The sequence below is a fragment of the Arachis ipaensis genome, chromosome B05 (assembly GCF_000816755.2).
Source record: "Arachis ipaensis cultivar K30076 chromosome B05, Araip1.1, whole genome shotgun sequence".
Classification (NCBI taxonomy): domain Eukaryota; kingdom Viridiplantae; phylum Streptophyta; class Magnoliopsida; order Fabales; family Fabaceae; genus Arachis; species Arachis ipaensis.
Window position 1 is genome coordinate 148,781,361 of NC_029789.2, and position 26,407 is coordinate 148,807,767.

At 34.7% G+C, this 26,407-nt stretch overlaps 4 protein-coding genes across 13 annotated transcripts in view; 1 reads left to right on the forward strand and 3 right to left on the reverse strand.

Moving 5' to 3' along the window:
- LOC107641567 (triacylglycerol lipase 2-like) lies at positions 1,192–3,898 on the reverse strand. The gene is made up of 9 exons (XM_016345051.2): positions 3,719–3,898; positions 3,325–3,432; positions 3,082–3,222; positions 2,737–2,847; positions 2,502–2,645; positions 2,351–2,391; positions 2,184–2,266; positions 1,984–2,079; positions 1,192–1,766 (listed from the first exon to the last, which is right to left on the reverse strand). Exons 1-9 carry the CDS (start codon positions 3,896–3,898, stop codon positions 1,447–1,449), a joined length of 1,224 nt encoding a protein of 407 aa, XP_016200537.1. The 3' UTR covers positions 1,192–1,446.
- Positions 6,315–11,441, forward strand: LOC107644963 (BTB/POZ domain-containing protein At2g04740). The gene is made up of 5 exons (XM_016348942.2): positions 6,315–6,840; positions 7,239–7,998; positions 8,506–8,542; positions 8,621–8,754; positions 10,702–11,441. Exons 1-5 carry the CDS (start codon positions 6,396–6,398, stop codon positions 11,114–11,116), a joined length of 1,791 nt encoding a protein of 596 aa, XP_016204428.1. The 5' UTR covers positions 6,315–6,395; the 3' UTR covers positions 11,117–11,441.
- On the reverse strand, positions 13,990–19,455 carry LOC107644964 (L-aminoadipate-semialdehyde dehydrogenase-phosphopantetheinyl transferase). 8 transcript variants are annotated; one of them, XM_016348943.2, is made up of 8 exons: positions 19,341–19,455; positions 18,998–19,059; positions 18,130–18,134; positions 17,742–18,010; positions 17,518–17,650; positions 15,690–15,934; positions 14,825–14,996; positions 13,990–14,422 (listed from the first exon to the last, which is right to left on the reverse strand). In XM_016348943.2, exons 4-8 carry the CDS (start codon positions 17,861–17,863, stop codon positions 14,234–14,236), a joined length of 861 nt encoding a protein of 286 aa, XP_016204429.1. In that variant the 5' UTR covers positions 17,864–18,010; positions 18,130–18,134; positions 18,998–19,059; positions 19,341–19,455; the 3' UTR covers positions 13,990–14,233. The 8 variants fall into 8 exon arrangements, with proteins under 8 accessions (XP_016204429.1, XP_020959027.1, XP_020959026.1 ...); XM_021103368.1 differs by lacking the exon at positions 18,998–19,059; XM_021103367.1 differs by lacking the exon at positions 18,130–18,134.
- Positions 20,473–26,407, reverse strand: part of LOC107644965 (threonine--tRNA ligase, chloroplastic/mitochondrial 2) — a 6,740-nt gene continuing 805 nt past the window's right edge. The window contains exons 2-8 of one of the 3 annotated variants that reach the window (XM_016348944.2): positions 25,570–25,716; positions 25,294–25,441; positions 22,961–23,214; positions 22,432–22,809; positions 21,852–22,160; positions 21,141–21,341; positions 20,473–20,954 (exon numbers count right to left, since the gene is read on the reverse strand). In XM_016348944.2, the coding sequence (XP_016204430.1) occupies positions 20,673–20,954; positions 21,141–21,341; positions 21,852–22,160; positions 22,432–22,809; positions 22,961–23,214; positions 25,294–25,441; positions 25,570–25,716 (1,719 nt within the window). In that variant the 3' untranslated portion in view covers positions 20,473–20,672. Of the gene's footprint in view, positions 20,955–21,140; positions 21,342–21,851; positions 22,161–22,431; positions 22,810–22,960; positions 23,215–25,293; positions 25,442–25,569; positions 25,725–26,407 lie in introns of all 3 variants that reach the window. The other 2 variants (XM_021103362.1, XM_021103361.1) reach the window with 2 other exon arrangements.

Sequence of the window (26,407 nt, forward strand, 5' to 3'; positions counted from 1 at the left end):
AGGGTAAAGTACTAAATTGGTCCCTTACGTTTGGGCGTAATTCTGTTTTGGTCCTTAAGGTTTAAAGTGTCCTATTTGAATCCAAAAAAGTTTCATTTAACTTCAATTTAGTCCCACCGGAAGTCAAAGATAAATAATTAACGAAATGTCCTATATGACAGCAGTATAAGAATAAGGTCGATAATCTAGAGAATAAGTACAAGCTCCAGAGGCACAAAATCAACCGTGATGCATCAATACATTTATTTATCATTTTTCTTATAATTAAAATGAAATATTTTCTATAAAACTTAAAAAAATGTTAAATGCATGTATTGATGCATCCACGGTTGATTTTGTGCTTCTGGAGCTTCTACTTATTCTCCAAATTATCGACCTTGTTCTTATACTGCTGTCATGTAGGACATTTTGTTAATTATTTATCTTTGACCTTTCGGTGGGACTAAATTGAAGCTAAATGAAACTTTTTTGGATTCAAATAGGACACTTTAAACCTTAAGGACCAAAACAGGATTACGTCCAAACGTATGGGACTAATTTAGTGCTTTACCCTAATATTTAAAAGTATAGGATAAAGTATATTGTTAGATTACTAAATTAAAGAAACTAGACTAAAAGAATTGAGTTGATGGTTAAGTAATAGACAAAAATAATAAATTCTGATAGCTCTCTAACATTTCTCTATAATTAAATTTTATAATTAAATAGCCATTTCTAACTATAAAAAATTCGAGCACGGTAAATTTATCCACAAAACAAGAGAATTAAAGTTGTACCCATGAAAGATTGGCTCTATACGACAAAACTGTTCAAACTCTACAAAACTATCCAAAAATCTCAAATTACCCTTCTTCCACGACTTACCATCACTACCAGCATCATCATCAGTTCATCACATTACCGACAAATTTATGTTATTTTCTATGTTCATTCTGATAAGATTTGTTTTTTCTCACTACTAATATATTTACTATATGAGTCTTGATTTGAAAGACATGATTTTATTTTATTTGGTCGTTTTAGCCTTAGAACCAGTTTAATGGTCTTTCCACAAGCCAGCCTTATGACTCTTTTACTGTATATGTTTCTATTTTATACTTTTATACGTATTTTCTTTTCCGTAGTTGTGGTTGTCAAAACTCAAAAGTAGTTAACTTTTTTTTTTTTGTTTGCACCAGGATATCCATCAGACTAGTAGCCCAATGACTAATCCCTCGGGTACTGCAGAGGCAAAGTGGGCGACCCTCCCAAGCAAGCAAACTCCATTCCCATCCTCCAGTGAGTATCGAACCCGGGAGAGATGGTTAAAGGACACAGACCCTCATCCATCTGTGCCAACTTGCGATGGTTCAAAAGTAGTTAACTAGTTTTGCATTGTTGAATGAGTATTTTGCTTTATTGAAACCTTGAAATGAAACCTACTTTTACAAGATTTGATGTACAATATCAATTAGCAGCGAAGAAAGACATAAGGGGATCATAAACAAGTTTGTGAGCATTGACAGCCATAACAAAATCACCATGAGCATAGTCTTTGATAAACACCTGCACGAGCTTATTCCTGTCATGATCTTTGAGCTCCGACAGCAAAATTTGGACATCCGTTACATCAGCTAACATGTCTGTCCCTCCATAGCCAAAGAAAAGTGGGAATTCTTTTGGAATGCTAGCCATATCATAAGGAGGAGGATTAGGTTGTCCATAGTGTTGTATATTTTCTTCTCTATGTCCATAGTTATATTTTGTAATTTTCCCTGTTCTTATATCTATTCAAATTGAAGCCATATATGAAGAAAGATTAGTTCATCAATTTAGAATTTTATAAAAGTATAAATAAAATACTTCAAATCAAACAATATCTTGTTATTTAAAATTTATAAAATAAAATTATCAATAAGATAAGACTTTCAACATAGAATACCTAAAAAAAATTACCCTCAATAACAAAATTCTCAAATATTATTATCTAATTGAAATACTTACTTTGTGATAGATGTATTAAATTCTTCGTTGATGATGCTTGTGGTTCATAAGTAGCAATTAATTCCAGCCTTGAACCATTTATGCAGCAATTGGGACCTAAAATTTTGATTAATAAATTTCAAAATAACGCCTTATTTTAGTGAAATCAACATATATATGAATAAAGTGTCTGAAATTCATCATTCCAATGATATAAGTACCTGTAAAAAGATCTAACATATTTGAACAGTCCCTCGGTTTTAGTGCTTTGCAAATTTTCTTCAAAAGTTTGGATGCAATTGCCCTATTCATTAGAAGAGCATATTAGTAGTGAAAAATTTTGAAAAAGTTAAGAAGTGAAAAATTAACATAAGGTTCTTTTCATTACTCGTTGGGAACGATTTTACGAATGCCTAACCAGTAAGCTTTCTGTAAAAAAAAAATCAAAAAAAGAGAATAATTTTGTTATTTCGTATTTGTTGACATTTTCATTGCTCAAGTAGAGTATATTTAATTTGTGTGATTTATGTGTATCTTACATCTGCCATGAAAAGGTCACCAGCAATCTTGGATGGTGGTGAAGTAATATGATTCAAATGAGCAATTGGGCTAAGTAATGCCGCTGATCTCAACATATTCAATAGTTGATTTTGGGAGAATGCACCTAAACCTATTAAAGTACCCTGAAATTCCATGTTATGGTTATTCATAAACACACATATGTATAGTAGGATGATTTAAATAAGATAACAAAAAGTAAAAACCAGAACTCACCAAGGAATGACCCACGTAGTGCATTTTTTGACCGGTATGTTTGAATACATATCCAACTGAAGCAGGAAGATCGTAACTCAGTAACTGATCCCATGTCCAATCCCAATATGCCTATTAATAACAGAATAAATTAGCTCAAATCTAGTAGTTAAAATTTGATTTCCTCCAAAAGTTTCATAATCTGATAAAGTGGACGACCCTCCCAAACAAGCAAGCTCCATTCTCTTTCTCCGGTCTTGTTTGGCGTCGAATTTCAAAATCAAATGTAAAAATTTATATCTTATATGAAACATGAAGAGGACTAATTAAGTGTATTTATTCAATATAAAAAAAATAAAAAATAACCCTTTCATCAGGAGCAAGTGATGTATGGCCTTTGCTATATCTTGACCCACGAGAATTGGCAATCCACACATCATAGCCGTTGTCCGCTAAGATATATCCCAATGATTCTTCTGGATTATTGTACAACCATATGATACCATCCTGGAAAAAATATAATTGTCTATAATTAATGAATGTTAAATAAGATAAGTTCTGACTTATTTACCCAACTTCTCATATCTCTATTGCAGTAACACAACTTACCACAAAGAGTCCATGTTGCAAGAAAACTGGTGGCTTGTTTGCTGCCTTACCGGATCGCGCCTTCGGCATCCTCTGCAGACTAAGGATGTAACCATCTTCTGTCGTAACCTGATCGAGTTCAACAAAAAAAAAAAAATTTCCTTCAAAAAAAAAATACCTCCAATGGTATACATGGGAATAACCTTATGGAAAAGTCTAGGGGACCAGCAACTTTGTTAAATTCTGACCAGCATGTAACCAGCAAAGAAAAATGAAACATTGGATGAAATCTCACACCAATCTCACACCCTTAAAACCATCATTAATGACTATTTGATAGTTACAAATCACAAAAGTTGCTGGCCCCTAGAATTCCTCTAAACTTATTATTACAGTAAGTAGTAATAATATGCACCTTGTGTTCTTCACAAGTGTAACCGTTTTTCTCTACCATTATTTTGCAAATACCGGTATCTGCTGCAGCTATAGACGACGATGCTGGCAATTCATTATTTTCTTGCAGTGTTTTTCTCCCATGCACTGCTGTAATGCGAATCAATAATACCAGAAGCAAACTAGTAACAATATTGGCCATTGATAATGTGTTATTATGTTCCAATGCGTCTTCAAAAAATGCTTTCAATTTATTAGTACCAACTTTTGACGTGCAAAGACGAAGATTGAGAATATATATATATATATATGCTTTTCACCTTACTAGTTTTAACATTTTCTTTCTCGGGGTGGAGTTATAAAGTGTTCACAAAGCTGTGATCAATGGATACTTAGTTAGTGTTGAATGGCTAATTTTTTATTTCCCATTGTGCTAATGCATTATTGGTGCCGAAGTTTTAGAAAATGTTGACCAGCAAATAGAAGGACAAGTGGTAAAAGTTGGTCACTGGAGTTTGATAACGTCAATGACGTTCATTCTCCTGTTATTTCTCAGGTCAATTCTTTTTTATCTTTTTTATAGATATAAAATATTTGTATTATCCCATCAATATTTGTCATAATCTTGACTATATAACATGAAAAAGAGTTGAATTGTGTTATACTTTATTCCCTTGGCATCTCCATCAATAGAAATACCAGAAATTATTTTTAATATAGAAATGGAGATGGTATTTTGGTTGAATATTGATATTTGAAGTGTATTACAGTATTGTGGAATTCATTTAACACGCCCCCACGTATTGGCCAATATGCTCCCACGTGTTGGTCAGGATGTTGCCACGTGTCCAACACGCTCCTACGTGTTGCACCACGCCCCCACGTGTTAACCTTTTTACCTACAAAATCCACCCATCTGTAATTACACCAAATAATTTCATTTCCCAAAAAAACATCAATATTTTTTTTATATACAAAAAAATCAGCCTAGAAATACCATGCTTTCAAGCTTTGTTACTCCTACTTCTTGAAGCAATATTTTAGCAATCTTTTTGGATGTACCACCACCAACAATTTCAGTCCGGGTATAATTTTTGGATTTGAATCTTCTAAAGTTTGAATTTCACTTTAGAAAGTAAAGTGTGATTTTGTACTTTGAATAGTTTCTCTTTCATATTTATTCTTGGTCCCACCTATGAAATTAATAATGAGAGATCACACTTTACTCTCTAAAATGAAATTCAAACTTTAGAGGATTCAAATCCATAATTTTCACCATTATCTACATTTGAACCCATTTTATTTTAACACAAACCTTAGACTTAGACAAATAAAAATAAAGAATTAATCTCTAAATTATGGACTCTAAAGATTATAAATATATATAGAAAACGATAATATAATATAAATATATATAATTATAATTAGAGTAAAGTAACAATGAAGTTCCTGAATATTTTAATTTTAGACAAATTAGTCTTTAAAGAAAAAAAAGTATCAATTTGGTCTTTTAAGATAGTAAAAGGTAAACATGATGTCCTTTTATCAATTCATCAACTAAAATCTAACGATAATGTTTATATGTACTATTAATTATTCTAACATGTCTGTCTATCTATGAAAGATAGTAATGTAAATAACAACTTTTGGAATGAAACTTCATTTATTTTGATAAGATTGTAACAAATACAGAGCAGTTGATAAATGATATATAAAAACTCAAAATAATATTGCTCATATGATAATAATGAGACATGCACCACTGTAAATAACGAAATATATAGACAATTCAATTTTATTTTGCACTATTTATTTTTTTNTATCGTAATAGAAGTATTGAAAATTTGAAATTGATTTAGACATATAGTTAGAGTATTACACTACACATCATAAGTAAAGTAATAAACAAATATGTAATTAACTATATAGCTAGGCATGCATGTATAGTTAATTTAATTTAATTTATTAAGCAAATAGTTAATCAGCATTTTTTGATAGTTAGTTTTGTGAGTATCTAGATCTAGAAATGATGATTTACTCCTATTATGTATGTAAAAAGATGAAAATTTATATGTAATTAATTTTACAGTAAAATTAATAGTTTAAAATCGTTAAATAATTTGATTAATTTAACTAAATTTTTATCTAATATTTTTTAATTATTGATGTAAAGTTGATTGTACCTAAATTTTTAATATAAGAATGGTGAAAAAGTAGCATTTTCTTTAAATAAACGTATATGGCTGGCATTGAGTTAGTGTTTGTTTGGGCGCCATTAAATCAATAAAATAAGATCTTTTTTTAATAAAAAAGATCTTTTTTTATTTTTTAATGTGTTTGATAAATTTTTAATAATAAAAATAAAAGTACTAAAAAAATAAAAAAATATTTTTTTGAGAAACTACAATTTACATATTTTTTTAAAAGATCTTTTTTTTTTTAAAAATATTTTTTACATTTTATATGAACAAAAAAATACTTTTATCTTATTTTATCCAAACAAAATTGATAAATAAAAAAATCTTTTTACATGAGACATCTAAACTTAAAATTACTTTTACTTTTATAAAAGTTCTTTAAAAAAATCATTAGAAAAAAAAACCTTTTTTAAAAATTGCTTCGAAACAAGATTTTAGAGAGTTCGAGTCTGACTCCCTCTGAGAAGTAAAACCCTTTCTGAACAGAATCCTGAGGCAGTAATGGCGTTCATCGAGGACGGCATCGACCTGGACGCGTCGGACTTCGCGGCGTCAGTTCCGCTGAAAAAGGTCCCAAACGGGGACGTCTTCGAGGCGTCGAGGGCGGGGGACGTGGAGCGGCTGCGCTACCTGCTGGAGTCTGGTGTCAACGTGAACGCCCGCGACCAGTGGGACTCCGTTGCTCTCTACTACGCCTGCCTCGCCGGCCACCTCGACGCTGCTCGCATGCTTCTCGAGAGCGGCGCCATCTGCTCCGAGCACACCTTCGACGGCGACCGCTGCCACTACGCCGCCCTTAATCTCAAAGTCCGCAAACTCCTCAAGGCCTTTGAGGCCCGCCCCCCTCCCTTGGCCCCCTTGCAGGCCGCCCTTCGTGACACCTTCCTTTCCTCCCCCGCTAACCGCTCCTTCTATGACCTCTCAGACACCGACTTTCATCTTCCGGGTACGATATCCTCTTGCCCTTTCTTTTTTAATCTCTTTTGCTTCATTCCTCTGTGCCACAGAATTTTGAACCTAAAGAAAATAGTTTTGTTTTTAGCTGCTGAAATTGTGAGCTACTTATGAAATTGAATGGCAATCATATTGGACTAATTTAAATTACTTAGACCACTAATTACGAGGTTGAAATTTTAAGATATGATAATATCATCAACTGCATACAATAATGATTCTTGAGCCACTCTAATAGTACTGTATTTCTCTTTTCCGTGGTTGTTTTCTAATGTGGAATAGGTATGTCATAGTTGATGTTTTAATGTTGCAAAGAGCAAACGATTATTAATTGTGTTTTTCCCAAATAATGATATTGTGTGAGACTCAATAGTGATCTTACTGGAGTAGGTATTTCATCCACCCAGGGATCCAGCCGTGGCTATTTTCCTCCAGATGTGGTTTTTATTGTACATGGAAGGCCTATTGAAGCTCACAGAGTCATATTAAGCGCAAGGTCACCATTTTTTAAGAAAAAGTTTGAGACTGATTGGAAAGATCGCAGTGAAGTGAGATTGCCACGGGAAAAATTGTCATATCCTGCACTCTACAGCCTTATACACTTCTTTTATTCGGACAGATTAGAGATTGCTGTGGATGACATGGAAGATCTTGTGAGAATCTGTAAAGTATGCAACCTCGAATCACTGCAGAAAATTATCGAGAAAGAAGTCATTCATCAAAAGTATGCGGAATATAAAGCGTTGAAGGATGTAGATAACTCACAGAAACGATACATTTTGCAAGGTCTGTCCCTTCCTGTAGAAGACAGGCTTCCTGCAGCCTTGCACTTAATCCTTCAAACTGCCCTTTCAAATTCAACCCTTGCAAACGGTCAAGATGATGCAGTTGATGAAATGATTGCTGGCATAGGTGCTATGAAAATGGGTAGATCTATTGATGATCTTGCTGATGTATGCGTAAGAGTTGATGGGAAAAATTTCCGTTGCCATCAAGTGGTTCTTGCATCAAGGTCTGAATATTTTAAGACAAGATTGTTGCGTATGAAGGACTTCCATGAAGGGGAAGATGAGTTATATTTGGATTTACTTCCTTGCATTGAAGAGCATGATTTGAGTACAGATGCATTTGAGAAAATGATTGAATATATGTAAGTCTCCTTTCTACCCAGTAAAATCTGGAACTTTGAAATAGTGGAGGGACAGTAGTTGATAACTTTTCGTTGTTTGCTTATTATCATCTATATGTTATCTTGTAATTCAGGATTTTTCTTGATTCATATTAACCTAATATGTAATCTTTCTAATATGCAATCATTTGCCTGGTTTCACCTTGTATCTTCCATACAAGTTAGAATATGTAATCTCTATTGAATGAACACAATCAATTGTTTTCTAGTTGCAATATTTATTCAACATCATGCTTGTTTTAAGTAGTTTCTGGTTGAGTGATTCTAATTTGTGAAGATTGATTGTTTTGAGTTCATTCATTATTATTATTATTATTATTTTCTTGCAGGCCATTTTTTGTGTATTTTTTTTTTTAAATAAATGTTTCTAGAATTTTCCTTGTAGGGGTGCCTTCATAGCATGATGACATTTCTGTTTGCTGCAAATTTGATTATTGTAAATCTTATTCTGCTGTCTTATTGTTTCAGGTACACTGATGGCTTGCAGGATATAAACCCAGATCAGGTATGTATGTATATGTTCATATAGATTTCTGTTGGTTTTGTCTTGTATAGTCTTACACTGACAGTGTGTATTGAACAGGCTGAGGAAATGTTTGACGTCGCTTCTAGATACTTATTGTTTCCTCTTAAGCGTGCGGTTGCTGATGTGTTGTTGCCACACTTGGAGATGGTGTCACCCGAAGAACTCTGTCATTGGTTAATATTAGCAGACCTGTATGTTGCATTTCTGTCATGCTTGCTTTGTTTTACATTAGTGGCTGCAACTATTGTTCCATGTTTGATATTACACTTTGGTGGAGGGAAGGGATCTGTCAAACATTTCTATATTGTTTTCTCAATGTGTTTTCTATAGCTAATAGAGAGCAACTCCTTGCTCTCAGAAGAAGCCCTTTATACAAACCAAGAGAATTTTCTATCGGATAAAATATGTTTTTTGTCTTTAGCGTTTTTGAAATTCTTTAAAAATACTGCTAATGTTTAATTTGATTCAATTTCACTCTTAACATTTGAAATAAGTTTCAATTTTATCTTTACTACTTTTATTGTCAATAGTTAATCAGCATTTTTTCCAATTTTGCCCTTAATCTTTATCTTAGTGAAATTAACACAGCAGATGTAGTATTGAATGAAAAGGAAGTGAATCAGGATGATTTCACTCCTGCTATAGTTTTATTGGATTGGAAAAGTGCCGAAATCACAAGGAAAAAGTAGGAGTGTTGACTGAGTGTTGGAGAGCTAGCATCTTCTAATTCTGATCTGATTCCTTACTCTAATGCCTACCTCCCCTTCCACCATTCGGTTACTATTAATACCCCTCTTCTTCATTCTTCCCTCACTAACTGTACCAGGTGGCAAGTTAGTTACAAAACCCACCACAGCCCATAGTTCACTCAATTACATTTTGGTCCCTAATTTCTAATTAGCTTGATACGTAATATACCGTAATCTTCAAACTTCACCATTCTAATCTTCAAACTTCACCATTCTTGTCTTCTTCGTCCTGCCATGCTTCTTACCTCCAATGCTCAAATGCTTCCATCACATTTTTATTCTGATATCAGAATGCTTCTCCCCCTTTTCATATTTGAATACATTACGGTAGCTTGCAGTTGAGATTTGAGAGCTCTTATTCTGTTAACATATTGATAGAAATAAAACTTAACTATACAGAGAATAGTTCCTTGGTTTCAGACTTAGTCCTCTATAGATTGCACAAACAATGAAAATGCAATGAAGAGACATTTCACAGCTTCCTCTCCTTATATTAATCCCCAGTTTAACTGGATTTTCCTTTAATAGGATTCATAGCTTAGACATTCCTGCCTACCTGCGTTGTTGTAACAGTGGTTGACTTGTAGACAGCTATCCTTTCTTCCATAAAAAATATTAATAACCATTTGGCCCTATAATGCTTGTTTCAATATTTTTCACTAGTATGCTTTTTTAATTCTGTTCAAAACATTTTAGGCTCGAATTATGAAAGTACTGTTTGCTTAGCAAGCTTTATCATAATAAGTACTTTGCTAAGCTATTTTTCTGAAAATATGGTGGAATTTGAACTAATATATTGTGGTGCTTGTTCCTCAGATTTCATTATTTCCTGCCATTCATTGAGCTGGAATTACAAACTTGAATTGTAAATATGATTGAGTGTAAATAAGAATTACCCAAGTGATATTAATTCCTTTGTGCAGAATCTATCTTGGTTAGTACTAGGCAGTGTTTTATGTCATATATTCTGTACTATGCTTTCTGTTGTAACATGGACTATTAGGTGGTGGCAACTGGTAAGATGTCAAAAACTGGGTAATAAACATGAGGATATCTAGATATGATTGAAACCTTAAATGTTTGTATGGAAATTATGTTCACTTAACTATTTGGACGAATCACACTATCAGAAGAACTGAATGTCATGATACAAATAGTGTAATTGGCCTTAAAATTGTTACAGGATGAAATTACTCTTTGGTTAAAAGCATTTGTTATATAATTAAATTGTCTGTCTTGGAAGTGTTGTGCGCCTTCTGTGGTAACTTATGTATTTGTAATTTATGACATCATAATTGATATTTGGTCTTGTGATTTCACATCTAATAATCATGTAGCGTGCTAGATTATGTTTTTGATTTAGTAGTATTTGAGAATTTCCTTGTCCAGGTATGGTGTTTTCAAGATTCGGGAATATTGTCTGGACACCATTGCTTGTAACTTTGAAACATTTGCTGATACCAAAGAGTTCAGGGCAATGCTGTTGACTTTCCCTCCACCATCTGGAGACTCCTCTCTTCGTACTACTGTCCCAAGCATGCCTGGATCTGATCTAAAATCGGATCAAGGAAACCTTCTCGATGATTTGCGCGAGAAATGGCTTGAAATTGAAGCTGCTGAGCTCGACGAGAGAGATGAGAGTGCGTTGCAATTTGATAAGCGGCTCGAGATGCTTATGCTTGTTGCTGAGCAAGAAAAATCCGATAATTCAGAAGCTGATGGTATGGATGACCTCAAAACGTTGGGTTTGTCTCCAGACAGCACATTAATTTCAGGTGATGCAGAAAGAACTGTGATAAGTTAATTGGAATAAAATGTATAGCTTTTCTTTGTCAAAGATAGTAAGTTAGGTGGCTCGGAGTTCTTAAGTTGGGTTTTTGTAACTTCTGTTGCTCGAGCATTCATTTATTCATACGGCTCTTTCATAATCACTAGGTAATATTAGACATCTTCAATTCTTATAGTTATACGAGTGAGTGCGTGCACTTGTACTTTTCCTTAAGCAAGATTTGCACCTAAGCGTAATAAATAGAGTTCCGAGTTCAGGGGGTGAAATTATTGTGCTATAAAGTAACTTCATGTGATCTGCAAATCAATTCAATATCGACTTTATTGTGTTTCCAAACACACACCCTTATGTATGGCGCAAAGGAAATTAAGTTGGTATTCTTTTTCAAAAACAGAAAACATGAGAAATATTGAAATTAGAAGAAGCTGATCTCACGTATGATATATAATAAGTTAATGAAAACAAATGTTTAATTGTTTATTTGTTACCAAAGTAAGTTGTTAATGCTATGCATATTAGACATAGTGTCTTTATTTCTGGTCACTGTCTAGCCGGGATGAGGACCACTCGACCCCAACCTCAGTTTACCCTCATCAGGTGACCTTAGATGCTACTCTACATACTCCCCATGATTCACCGTTCAGGCCTAGCATCGGTATCAATGGCCACTGCCACTGAAGTTGACAGTTGCTGTGATACCAGACTGCTGTTGTCTTTGTCACCTGTGGCTGATACTATCCGGAAGCATCCCTGCAGCTTCCTTCCACGTGACATCTGTTCGCCCTGTCTTCACAGCACACCTCTCCCTCATCTTCTCTGATCGAGCCAGAGGGAGCTTCTCCTCTTTGTGCTCCTGTTTCGCTTTCAGAGGCTGCGTCTCCTTCAGGTCAGGTTGCTGGAACCTTTATGGTGGATCCCCCCTGCTCCATCCTCACCAGGGTTGCAGCAGAATCCGCCGTCCTCCTCAGTAAATTATCAAAAATACTATTTGTATACCAATCAGCTACTAAAATCAGCCACCAATATATTTGTGTATAAATACATGTGTGATTTAATTTATTTTCAATGTGTATTTGTCTTCCAACATGTATTTTTTACTCGTGGCTGACTTTGGTGGCTGATTTTGGTGTACACGCAGCATAGTTGGTAAATTATATATGTTAGATTACTATTATTACTTCAAATATCTCATCTGTTTTCTTCTGTTTTTTTTTGTTCTTTTCTCGAATTGTGGTTGTTAAGGGCAATTTCTCTAACAAATCTTATGAGTTATTGGACAAATGGGGAAGTTAATAAGGGGACTTTGGTGATCACTCTGTCGTTGCCATTACAACACCACCATTGTCTTCTGATTTTGCTGCAGATGAGGGGTCTGTACTCGCAGCAAGTGGTTCGGTTGAAACAAGTTTTGCAACGGTTGATGACGAAACTGAGTCAGGTAGAGATACCTTTGTTTCACGCAATCCTTTACTTGAACTGCAGACGCTCCCAAAAAAAAAAATTAGGAAATTGGATCTTGACAGTGAAGACTAATCTATTCTGTGAATGCTAGCCTGATAAGGTTTTCGGTGATAATAATTTAAAAATTTTGACTATTCTATTTGCATGCTGCCTTATAGAAAAAACAGCACATCAGGATCTCTAAAGATTCAACATTACAGCAATTTAATTAACGAAAGGATCACTACAATAACATCATTGTTACCTTGAAATAAGGAAAATCAAAGAATAGCATTTTCAGGTTCTTTGTTGTGCCAGACTCCACCACAATGGCATATGCTCCGCAATGACATCTTGGGTTGTCACCTTTAGCTGTCCGATTCCTCCCTCCACTGGATGCGCTGCCAATGCTTCGATCAATTCTAACACTTCTCCCTCGCAGGCGACATGGAGGATACGAGGAAAATTAGTGGACATGGGGCTCCGTTGCCGCACAGAGGAGTCCAGGGACACTTAACGTTTGACGAAGCAAGTTAACTCACATGTATGACAGTTTCGTTAGGGACTAATGAAGTAATTAAATTTAGTTAGAGAGTAAAATGCCTCGTTTGAAATTATTTGAAGACCAAAATAAGTAAATACTCTTGACAAAATTAAAACAATTTGGCCAATTCCATTATGTAGAACTCTTTATTGGAACTCTATCAAATACTTTGCCAACTATATAGAGGAAAGGATTGCTCATGGAACTAACGTGTTGAAGGGAGCTCCATGCTAAACAATTTTTATAGTTTTCAACTACACCAAATTAGTACACACACGTTATTATAAATTGTATAATTTTTATTCATTGTTGTGAAAACCCACTCTAATAAAGGCCAACCATGCAATAACGGAGCCTAACCTAACTAAATCCTGTTACACCAATGGCTAAGGTTCATCCATGCCAGCCGTTGCAAGTGCTTTGTCTTGCCATTTTGTTGTATTTACAAAAATATCTATACCATGTGTCACTGTAGGATTCAACTAGAAGAAATCTCTGTAAATCTTTTATCCAATTGTCTCTTCACCGTAGAGTGTCTCATATCTTAAATTTATAGACAAAATAGAAATAAGAGTATTTATAAAATGATTATTTTTAAATGTATAAATAAAGAATATTACTTTTTTTTTGTTTCCCATAGTATTTCCCAACCCAACAAGTTGAAAACTAATCTATTAATAATCGAAATTCCATTTAAGAATTTACCATTGGCAAATAAATTATTGCATGCACTAAGCCTCCCGTCACTTGATTAAGTGAACTAGTGAACTAACTACTAAACCAACCCAAATTGGTTAAGGACATTACTTTTTAACTCGTTTCATATGGTTTGAACATGTAGAAGATCAATAGAACATCCAATTAGAAAGGTAGATGAGATGGAAGATAGTCAGAAAACGAAAAATAAAAAGACCTAAAAAGACCATACATGAAGTAGCAAAAGGAAATTTACATGAAAATTATAGACTTGATGCAGGATAGAGTTCATCATACATGATATAGTTCAATGACATCGTCTGGCTTATGTAGTGGGATAGTTGTTATTGTTGTTGATGTTGTTGTTGTTGTAGTAGTGTAATTGCATAGTCATTGGAAAAAATTGTTTGCTCAAGAGATATACAAACCTTTCTTCCAACCTACATTAACACCTAACTTCTATGCTTACCTACCCTTGCTTTTTGTAGAGCCAACAGCAGTTGTTCTATACTTAGTTCAACAAAGTCTACATTTGGAAGATTAAGAAATTGATGATATTCGTCTTCTATAAAGTCCATTTTATTCAAAGTTGCTTTATAGTTCATAGCAGCTGATCTTGGGTGACCTTTTGCAACTGATACCTGCAAAACAAGACAAATCATCATGTCAGTATATCACTGAGTAGTAGGATGCACAAATTCACATGTTTAGATTAGTTAGTATTGTATCTTGGAAAAAGATTTTCCTCCGATCAACATTTGGGCCTTAATGTGTTCAAATTTTCAGAAGAAGACATACAATATCAGATTATTGAATCCAACTATCTAAATTAATCCAAAATTTCATCCCAATTGGAAAGAAATCAATTCCAAGAACAATTCATGTCTTGTATTAGCAACCCAAAACAAAATCCTATTTTTTGTTGCTGCTGTTGTTGATGTAAAATAATAACCACCCAAAGAAAAAAAGTATACTCAGGGATTCGTAGAATCATAATTATGCAGCTCAACAAATCATTTCATCTAAAATTGGAGGGAACTTACGCAATGCCTTTCTCCAAGCTCGAACAGCCAAAATCTCCACTCTGTCATAGGCATTCCTTCCACTTTAGCAGTAATATTAGTCCAGCATGTGTGAGTAAACTCCACTTTATGCAACTCTTCAGTCAGTCCACTCCCTATGGCTTTAACGTATGCTTCTTTTAGGCTCCAATACCTGGAAAATGTCATTATACATCGATAAAGAGTTCTTAATATTAAGCAGATAAAATATATTGTGAGATCTGTGATTGTCTCAAAACAAATATAAAATATATAATTTCAAAGACTATCTTTAATCTACGTCTACATTATACAGAGATGAAGATCTTAAGGATCGATCAAGTCATTCATGGAATTTTCATCAAGAGGGTGGAGATAACAGTTCTTTGAAATAAAGCTAGGCAAGCATACCAACAGGTTTATCAAAGCATCGCAGTAGTTGAGGAAACAGTGTGCTCATATTCTTGAAATATGATAGGAAGCACTCTATGTTTTGTATATTGCAATTGGGTTTTCCCCCAAACAAATGACAACATTGAATTTTTATGGCATTTCAAACGTGTTAAATTTTGAAAATGCAGAATTGAGGTTTTTTATTTTGGCAACAGAAGAAAAAAAAAACTATGTAAAGATAGAACGGAAGGAAAATAGCACTAAAGAGAGAGCAAAATCTCTTTCAAGGTAACGAAAAAAAATCCAAAAGTAAATAAATAAATAGATGCAGAAAATTTTCAATACTTAAGAAAAAGTTGTTCACTCTCTAGAAACTGGAAGTCCGGAACAGCAGCAACAACAAAATCCAAACCGCATGAACATTTTGTAATTAAACTATTTCCTCAACAAATATACAAATAGATCACGAGAATACCTGTAAAATTCAATTAATACATCATAAGATGTGCCAGCATTAACTATATTGTCCCATTCCAAACTGGAAAAGTATGATGCGAAGAAATGTATGAATTCTGTAATTGTTTCTCCCTGTGGTATATCATAGGAGACAATGTCTAACCCCACAAGGTATACAGATTCGGATGCTATGGCCACATAGTCACCATGATGAGATACATTGAAATTAAAATTAGGTAATCCGAGGCCAAGTTTATCATAATCCTGAAGCAAAACCATTTAAACTGTAAAGAATAAATAGAGCTACATGGAAGCAAATAGAAAAGGTGGCAGAAACACAATATGAGGAGTGATAGTATCACAATATAAAGAGTGATAGTATGAGTGTAAGATATATGCCAACATCTTAATACAAGCATCTCCATTTATTCAAAATGGATAGAAAAAATATACCTATGATGAAGAATAGAGAAACTGCAAAGCTTTACGTGATTTAAGGAAGCAAAACAAATCAACACTTAGGAGACGAGCACTTTTGGAACAAGTTATACAACGTTGTTTAAATCACTCAGAATTTTTCTTAAATTAACCATGTAATATGCATGAATTTTGAATGCAACTGTCAATGAAGAAATTTGATACAACCCATGAATGTGTGCAGAGAAGATAGAACTATCGAAAATCCTAGAAACTTTGATCCCGATTTCCGTATCGTGCAAACAAGGTATTGAGATGATCGGTTTTAGAACAATATAATATGGTGTGAATGTGTGATAGAAAAGGCAAAAGTACTAATCCTTGTTTAAAATAATGTTGGGCCCCAAACAATAATCATTAAAGCTCATCTGCGAGATACAAGCTCCTCACTTTTGGCATAACTCAGAAGGTTCAGGGTCATTTTCATGATAACAACTCGAGATAGGCATTATAAACTTGCGAGTGATGCTCCTTAGTAGGTTTAAATGTGCATAGTTTATGAAAAGGTAAGAGAAGTACTATTATGCCAAGCTAATATATCAAGGCTTAGTTATTCCTCGTTCTTCCCAAGGTTGGTCCTAAAGAGTTGGTAGCAAAATATAGAATCACATATCCCTCATGTTCTAAAAGAAATGGAAAATAACAGCAAAATCAAGATCAATGAAATGGAAATAGAAACAAAGTTTGACTTTCATCAAATTGAAGAAACAATCCTGCTACGCGTACACCCTTGTACCAGACACCGATTTGACACACTATAAAAATACGTAGGATCCATTAAATATTATTCGTTATTGATCAAATTCAAAATCAAAAATCAATTTCAGTTAGAAACTTTCAACATCACAATTTTTATAAGAGCCAACAGTGTCGCGGAATGAAAAAAAGCGTTTAACCTCCATGACAATATCAATTAATGTCTCAATTGTTAGAGAATAAAACAGAAGATAAATCACAAGAATTTCTAATAGCAAGATTGGAAAGGGGAATATTATGAAAAAATCACAGTAGGTTGGTGAAGTAAATTATGGATGAATGACAATGCTACATGATTAAATTTTCAATGGTGTGATTGAAAGAGTGAAAATGAGGAAAAGAAAGCATGGAATGAGTGTGATTAGCTTGAAAATGAGCAATTCTTCATTGTTAATTAAAAAAGATAATCTGCAACTAAGTAGCAAAGGTTGTCTACGAAATAGGGGGAATGGGTTGGTTCCTAAAAGTAAGGAAGCCAAAGGGGGAAAAAACCCGTACACGCACCATGTATTATTTTAATTATTGAAGAATAATTGAAACACATATTAATAGTAAATATGGTATACTAATACAGGTGTGTGGTGTGTTTGGTGTATGAATAGTAATAGTCATACCACATATGGCTTGCCCTCGGGTGTTCGCTTTATGGAAATTTCACTAAGTGGGATTCGCAGAACATCAGATACAAGAGCATACTGAAGCATTCTGCTGACAAGTGCTCGTTTCCTATCTTCCATTTTCACAAACCTGGTACCCACCAGTACACACCATTAAGTGTTTAACAAAAGCCAATCAATTTGTGCAGCAACCAACTACAAAAGCACTTGAATGTATGTACCTGGTAACAGAGGAGTGCTCGTGGGAAGGAAGGAAAGAGAGGGGAAAGGATAAGTCAGGGGGTTGTGGGTCCCACTTTGAGATGTCCACCACCCATCTCCTTACGCCTTCCTCCATTCTCATTCCTACTGGTTTCCTTTTTCTTGCTAACCAAAGACGCAATTCTGTTAATATTTCCCAATTGAATGGAAGAGAGGTCTCCAGCCACGGATGTTTGAGCGGCTAGTTGCTCAAGCAACTTGTTAAGAGCACTTTGCGCTCATCTCACTTCTGTTTTTTCCAACCTCATTAGTAAGGTCAACACATCATAGGATACAGGAAAATGACCTTTCCTTAAAGTTCCCAACAGAACAAACTTCAGACTCTAGAATATTAGTTTCGAGCCTCACCTGTGCTAGAAAATCAAAGTTCCAAATATCATAAGCATTCATCATAAAAGGAGTTTATAATATCATTCCAAGTCATATTAAAGCTTCAATAATCAACTTTCAAAGTTCCAGTTTCAGAAAGTATCTATATAACTATAATCTTGAAATTAAATCGTTATACCCAAGAACAAAATCCTAAGGACCCTTGTCCCACCTTGATAACTATAGACAACACATAATATGATAATGAAATAACGAAATGACTTCAAATCTTGAAATAATGAACCAACTGAAACACATAGAAATATTCAGTATTGAAAACTATCTCATCAAATACATGTATGCTAAGCATTTAAGCAAACAATAAGAAAGATAAGACACCACAATTTAGTCAAATTGATGATATACTATCACTCAAACATTGGCCTCTTGAGGAAGACCTCAAAGCAGCATGTGACCAATTATTCCCAATAAAACTTATGTTTTATAAGGAGAATCATCAATGAACAAAATAGACAACTTTGGGCATTGCTCACTCTAGAATAGTTCTTGTGTAGTTTCTTTGGGCAGTTTGCCTAGTTAACTAAAAAAAAAAAAAGCATCTTTTACTTTTACTAGAAAATATTTATCAATACTAAAACAATAAAATGTGTGTTTTATAACGATTATTAGAAATTAAATATAGAGGGTTAAATTAAAGAAATAAACGAAAAGAAAATGAAAACATTTGCTGGTTTTATGGGATTTTTTTCAAATATTTGGTTCTCATATAATTCACCAATGTCTTAGCTTCACTTTTAAAAGATGCATATTATCACTCGTTTAGTCAAACATTTTTCGGTTCTATTATCAATAACAATTTCATAAACAATAAAAATATATAATATACCTTCCTGATCCGCTAAGGACGAACGTGAGAGAACGAGAGAGAGAAGAGCAACGAACAACTTCCTAAGAAGCAGCAAAGGCCAAAGAGAATGAGAAGGGAAGGGTTCAAAGTGTAACTTCCCTAAGAGTGAAATTAGCTAGGCAGTAAGAGAGTGCCTTATAACTTAAGGTGCTGAATGAATTGGCTGAAATTGCCTTAATAAATATTGCAAGTTCTGTAACTTAGACCTCAATCATTCACAGAACAGAATCAATCGTTCGAAAATAAAAAGAGAGCAGAAACAAAATAACAGTGACCAACGACGAATTGAGGTTGAGAGGGAGGAACCAAGGAGGAGGACTACCTGAACTGACGCGACGGCAGAACTAGAACAGCAGCAAGCATGGAAGGCCGAGGTGGAGAGGGCGGTGAAGATATGGAGCAGAGGGAAGACTCCAGCGAGTCACCCACGAGCTCCACGATTTTTTTTGTTATTTTTAGGACCATTTACATAAATAAATTATTTGCATGCAATTGCGTAAATTTAAAAGACAAACAATTTATTTATGTAAATTGTCCTTACTTTTATGTATCATATATATTGCCTCGCCGCTTAAAATTTTTGGATCTTCGGAGTGATAATGAGCCAATGAAAGGGGAAAAGGCAGGAAATAGATGTTTTCTATTTTTTTTAACACTTAAAAAGAATAAAGTCTGATTTCTTATTTTTTATTTTATAAGTAGAACCAAAAATAAATAGAAAGAAAAAAACTAATAAAAGATGATATTAAACATTGGATACTATCCAATTTTTTTTTTTCAGTAGAGAAAATCCAGGCAAGTGCAAGAACGAGGGTGGAGGTGCAATGACTACGGGAGGCAAAAGAGCAGCCATCACCACGAAGCCAGAGGAACCTTAAAGGTAGACGAAGAACCAATAGTGACAGGGCTCAAATCCATCAATGGTGATGGGAGGTAGAGAAAGAGCAAGAATAGTGAGAATGGCAGAGGAAGCAGTAATGACAACGATGAAGGCAGAGCAAATGGTGTGAGTGAAAGGGAGTTGGGTTAGGTGGGATAAGGTGAGGTAACAGTGGCTACAGGTGGGGTTGGGAAGAGGTGAGGTGACAGTGGCTGATTCCTGATAAGGCGGTGGTGGCTGCAAGTGAAGTGGGGTGATAGTTTCTAGAACCCATTTTTAACAAGTTTGTTTTATTTGTTTGGAATAAATTTATGGAAAAATCTAGAGGGCTAGCAACTTTGTTAAATTTTGACCAGCATGTAATCAGCAAAAAAAAAAAAGTGAGCCATTAGATGAAATCTCACATCAATCTCACACCATTAAAACCATCATTGATGGCTATTTGATGGCTACAAATCACAAAAGTTGTTGGCCCCTAGCATTTCTCTAAATTTATTTGTCTTCTGAACATTCATAGTTAAAAAAATAAAATGTTTACTCTCTTCTTTGCATAAATAAGAAAAATACCAAAGCATAAAAAATAAAACACAGAACTTGTACCCAAATATCAATTCTCGAGCTAAATCGACTTATTGCGTCTGCAGCTATTCCAGAATCTATCACGTTATTCTTCTACAATATGTAAGTTGCAACTGAATGCCCATGCTAACTTGATGTTGTAAAATAATTACAAAGCATATGATGTTTCGGATGGTAGTAGGGCCACGACCTTGCTTAATTTGAAATATCAAAATGATGAATTGAGGATGGGTTTTCTGTTGTCAAATTTACTCTGCTAATCAAATCATCAACTGACATGGTTCCAAGCTCCCCACCGAATCTAGATCTAACTGTAACTGATTTTGTTTCAACTTCCTTTGCGCCAACAACAGCCATCAATGGAATTTTCTGCTTCTCTGCATTTCTTATGAGCTTTGCCAGGCGTTCTCCATGGCACACTTCAGCACGGATGCCTTTCGTTTTCAGGTTATTGATCACATCATTGCAATACTCAAGCTGCGTGAAAAACAGAAAATGCTTCCTTCAGTTTACACACCACCGATTGTTCTCACTATGAATCATATATCTTCCCTTTCATTTTTTTTTTTTTCGTTTTCTTCATGTGGGAATATTTCCCCATAACCCATTTACCATGCATGCATACAGAAAACATATATATACCAAAGTTTTGAGTTACGTTACCTGGACATCAGTAACAGGTAACACCCGAACTTGTATTGGAGAAAGCCATAATGGAAAATCACCGGCATAATGCTCTATGAGAACACCAAAGAATCTTTCCAAGGATCCAAGCACTGCTCTATGGATCAATATAGGTCTCTTCGATTCACCATCCGAGTCAACATAGGTGATGTCGAAACGCTGTGGTAAATTAAAATCAACCTGTTGAAATTTAAGTGAAGTCAAAACAATTAGGGAAATAGTTTAATGCAAAGAGTAACATAAAAAACTATCCAGCGAATACTTTCTGAGAAAAGATGAAGCTTAAGCATACAATTGTTAATGAATGAATCTCACACCTGTCAATCTGTCATTAATTTCAAGTAACTGGATAGAGGCACAAGAATGGTTTTATGTCTCAATTTGAGCATAAAATTAAAACATTGACAATAAACAAACCCGCCAGTTATACTAAGTATTGAAATTAGTGTTGTGGCATGGATTGATAAGGGTAAAAATAAGCTCTTCCCAATAGGGCCATGCCAAAGAAATGAGTATAATTTAGCCATCATTTAGCCATCAATACTTAAAAGTATGTTGTTGGATTACTAGACTAAGAGAACTAGACTAAAGGAATTAAGTTGATGACTAAGTGATGGCCAAAAATAATAAATTTTGATAGCCCCCTCTTATTTCTCTTTATATTTAAACAATTATGAAGTTAGGAATTGCCTGTATGGTTGAACATTGCCACTTCCTACCAAGAGCATCCTCAATCTTGAGATCAATCTTTGGCCCATAAAAGGCACCTCCCCCTTCATCAATTTGATATGTCCAACCTTTATCATCCAAAGCATCTTTCAAAGCAGAGATAGCTTTCTCCCATATATTATCATCCCCAACAGCTTTTTCAGGCCTTGTAGACAAATTTACTTCATACTTGTCAAAACCAAATTTCAGCAGTATTTCTTCAGTGAGATCTAAGACACCCCTTATCTCATCTTTAATCTGATCCTCCAAACAAAAGATGTGTGCATCATCCTGTAAAAATGACATCGAGATAGCACAGCCAATCTATCAGCATACAATCTACAACAAGGCTATCCTATATTTAACATTAACAACATCACNACGCACGAGGTTTTCAGAAATATGGGCCAGGAACATCAGATGTCCACAACCTTTAACACTAAATCAAAACTCACAGTAAGTAAAAGCCAGAGATTTGTCTTCCACTCTTTTAGAAAAACAGGATCAGTGTATAGTATTTAATAGTTCAGAAGACAATGAGCTATGTATAATGATGGCAAACCTGAGTGAAACCTCTGACCCGGAAAAGCCCATGTAAACTTCCAGATAACTCATATCTATAAACGGTTCCCAATTCTGCCACCCTAATAGGAAAATCTCGATAGGAATTCAGCTTCCTTTTGTATACCAAAATATGATAAGGACAGTTCATTGGTCGAAGCTGATAGATCTCATCTTCAATGCTCATCTGATCATACATACTCTCCTTGTAGAAGTCCAAATGACCACTAATCTTCCAGAGTTCAGCTTTTGCCACATGTGGTGTGTACAGAAGATCATAATCACGAGCCATGTGAATTTTTTTCCACAAATCTTCAATTATGTGCCTCACAATGGCGCCTTTTGGGTGCCAGAAAACTAAACCCCCACCAGCATCATCCTGCATAAATAAATTTCAGTCACACAGGCAAGATTTCATCATGAATCAACAGTTACTTACCCACAAAATTATGAATGATAAGATATCCTAACAAATCTGCTTCATCATGGAAGCAAATAAGAAAGGAAACCATAACGCAAAGAACATGCACCTGAATTGAAAACAAATCAAGATCTTGCCCTAGGCGCCTATGATCACGACGCTTAGCTTCCTCCTTGAAGTGAAGGTAAGCTTTCAATTGTTCTTCATTCTCCCATGCAGTACCATATATCCGTTGCAACATAGGTTTCCTTTCATCTCCTCTCCAGTAAGCACCAGCAACAGATTCAAGTTCAACCGCTTTCTTGTTGATTTTACCAGTAGAATCAACATGAGGTCCGGCACAAAGATCCCACCATTCCTCACCTTTATGGAAGAAAGGATAAAGTTACTCCTCAGGCAATATTCTTCTTGAATGCAATGTCAAAAACTGCAAGGCAATCTTTCTAAGCACACGCTTTTACACTTGCAAATTCACAGTACCAATATCAGACATCCTACATTATCCATTTATATTGAAGGGTTTTCATTGATCAAGCTAAAGATGCAAAATAGTGCAGCATTCAAAACATTCAAGCTTAGTGGCTACATATAAGCCTCCAACCCACAAAAGATGAAAGTTTAAGGGAATGGCAGGGAAATGGAGGGCATATAGTATAAAATTTACACTACAAGTCTTCCCTTCCCCACCCTTTTCTTCAAAAATTCAGCTTACAAACAATCCCTTAAGAGACAACAAAGAAATAGAGCTCCTCTGCTCCACTGAAGGTGACAAACGAAAAACCAGAAATAATCTTTTACCAATTTAAAGGATCCGAGAACAAGAAATATAACATGTCAAAGTAAGAGTTCACAAGCAAAATGCAGCATTGTGGTCTGATAGAGAATTAAGGTATTATGCTATGGATACAACTGACAATCAACTTATGTGGCTGAAGAATGTACAAAAGGGGAGGATAAGTAATCGTCGGATAGATGCAAAAGATATAGCTAAGGCCAAAAGGGATAAGATAATGTAACGGTGTATACCAATCCCTTTTAATATCAGTTAAAGGAAAACCAGTAGCTGCATGTCAAGGGGACGCCAAATAGGCAATTCTGCCAAACAAAATCAATTGTGGAAAAGGAATCATTAAAAACCCTAGAATTTCTTTCTAACCAAATACACCAAAGCACTACAAAAACCTAACATTGCCACAGAAACTTTGCATCTTTACATGAACCAAAACCCCCAAGCTTAATGAGTAGAAAATTATGCAAGTCCATGTCCATGGGACAAACCCAACATTCTCCAAATATTGGGTGCAGATTAAGAGTCTTAATGGTACACTTACACATATTAGCAGACAAAAGCAATGAGGGACCTGCACTTCTAGAGCATCATTAGAATTAACCCAATTAAGAACAACATTCCAAGAAAAAGCTTTGAACATAGGGAGATTTAAACTGGCAAATGAGTTTGTTCAAGAGAAATCTTATGTGGACGACAATGTCTTTGACCGCAATACTATGAAACCTCTTCAACTGTGGGATAGACAAGGCCACATACATATACTCTCTCAAAACCTCACAAGGTGGGACCCTAGTTTAAAAGGTCATACTTTTTAAATATAAAATCCATATGAAAATGCAGCAACATAGAAAACCAATAAGCGGTTAACCTATTAGCATTGAGGAATAATAATTTATTACAAACTATAATATCCAACCGACTCAATCAACAAAGTGTTAGGAACTGAAATGTAAAGGAAAGTTAAAGGTGTTAACTTTGTAAAGAAAAAAATGGGATGGATACCAATATTGACGAGCCCTTTCAGGAAGTTTGACTTGTAAAACAAAGAAAACACATAAAGCGAGAATATTAGAGAAAGGAGAATTTAGAGAGTTCAGAGAATTTGGAGACAGTGAAACTCTGAATCTGAAAAGCTGTTTTTATTACTGAATCACAGTGGTACGACTTATTATATACAGAGAGATTGTAGCTTGTGGTGTAAGCTAGGCAGAATAGCCTTTTCATATATTAGTTATGACAGCTGTAACTAACCGTAGTTGTCATATCATAGCTGAAAGAGGACTCTAACTAACTCTTCTAGACTCTTCTAGATTATGCTAGCTTACTATATTAGAGAAACGGGTCTGCCACAATTCGGTTGTTATGTGGGATATAAAACATGTAGCAGTTTAGAATTCTATATTTGGGCTTAGGTTGTAGCAGTTTAGAATGACTAATATAAATACACACATACAATTTGACTAACAATCATGAAGCTGGTGTATCTATACAGCAATCCTTTATTAGACTAGAGTCTCACCAGAATAACTATACTAAAACATACTTGTCTATATGAAACATACATGCACCTAATCCACACTTCAATATACTCTCTTTCTCTCTCTGTCTAAGAATACGTACAGAAGACACTGGGGAAAGAGCTGGAAGCCTACCAATATGATAAATCGTGATGGGTTCTTCTTTAATGCTTTCCAAAATCTCTATCTTGTAAGGTTCATTCAGAGCCATTATTCTTCTGAGAGCTTCATCTCTTGAAACTTCTTCTCTTACAAGGGGTAAATTTCTGCCAATTATTCGATCCTACAGTCAATTGAAAAAACATTAATTATATTCTGTGGATACATAGCCTAATGGATGGTTTGAGAAGAATGTGACCATAACAAGTAAATAAATCCCACATATAAAACTAATAGATTGACTCAACTTACCATCTCCTTCTTGATTTTCTTCAAATCATTATCAGTCAAAGACTCGATATCGAAATCATAATAAAACCCATTTTTTATCCAAGGCCCAATTGTGACTTTTGCATCAGGAAATAGTTTTTGAACAGCCATTGCCATCACATGTGCACACTGTATGTCTGCAGCTTGTTAGTCAAACAGCTGAATCTAGACATAAAAAGCATTCAGTAACTTGTACAACAACTAAGAGTCACACCACAGAATTAACTATCACTATTTATTTCTCATGAAATTCTACATACTCACTGTCAGTTTTCTTTATTATAAAGCAAAAAAATTTTGTTTATAATTATGAACAACAGAAATCTGAATTTCAAATTGAACTCGCTAATGCTAATGACATCTATGAATGTTGCTTGACTTGCTTTCACCTCTTACACTAAAAATGAATACGTAAGGAAACAAATAATAAGTGAACAATGAAAATCACAAATAAAAGATTGATGCAATACATTTTGGCACCCACAGCACAACGTATCGCCAAAAATATCTTCCTCTCCATTTCCCTGAGTGGAGTTCATATATATCTTTCATTCTTTCCTTACCATCATGTCCCTCAGGGCCAACCAAATGTTCTTAGTGCACTACTAACGAATACCTCACTACCTCAAGTCCAAAATTAGTGATCAAAATTAATTATGCTCAGCAATTAAGGAAATGATAAAGAAACATCTTCATTTTGGGTAAATCGATCGATTGTAGTTATCATATGTAGTTATTTTTTAGGGTGTGAACTAAAAGCACGTGTAAAACTGTCCTAAACTAATATATAAGAAATTAGTGTAATTATAAGTTTTTTTTT

Coding starts and splice junctions, on each gene's coding strand:
- LOC107641567 (XM_016345051.2), bottom strand. CDS start 3,898: ATGGCCAATATTGTTACTAGTTTGCTTCTGGTATTATTGATTCGCATT. Junction 3,223..3,324: donor TGCAACATGGACTCTTTGTG/GTAAGTTGTGTT, acceptor TATTTTTTCCAG/GATGGTATCATATGGTTGTA. Junction 2,848..3,081: donor CACTTGCTCCTGATGAAAGG/GTTATTTTTTAT, acceptor TGTTATTAATAG/GCATATTGGGATTGGACATG.
- LOC107644963 (XM_016348942.2), top strand. CDS start 6,396: ATGGCGTTCATCGAGGACGGCATCGACCTGGACGCGTCGGACTTCGCG. Junction 6,841..7,238: donor CACCGACTTTCATCTTCCGG/GTACGATATCCT, acceptor TTACTGGAGTAG/GTATTTCATCCACCCAGGGA. Junction 7,999..8,505: donor GAGAAAATGATTGAATATAT/GTAAGTCTCCTT, acceptor TTATTGTTTCAG/GTACACTGATGGCTTGCAGG.
- LOC107644964 (XM_021103369.1), bottom strand. CDS start 17,863: ATGAGAATGGAGGAAGGCGTAAGGAGATGGGTGGTGGACATCTCAAAG. Junction 17,651..17,741: donor GAGCACTCCTCTGTTACCAG/GTACATACATTC, acceptor GGTGGGTACCAG/GTTTGTGAAAATGGAAGATA. Junction 14,997..15,689: donor GTATTAATTGAATTTTACAG/GTATTCTCGTGA, acceptor GACATTTTCCAG/GTATTGGAGCCTAAAAGAAG.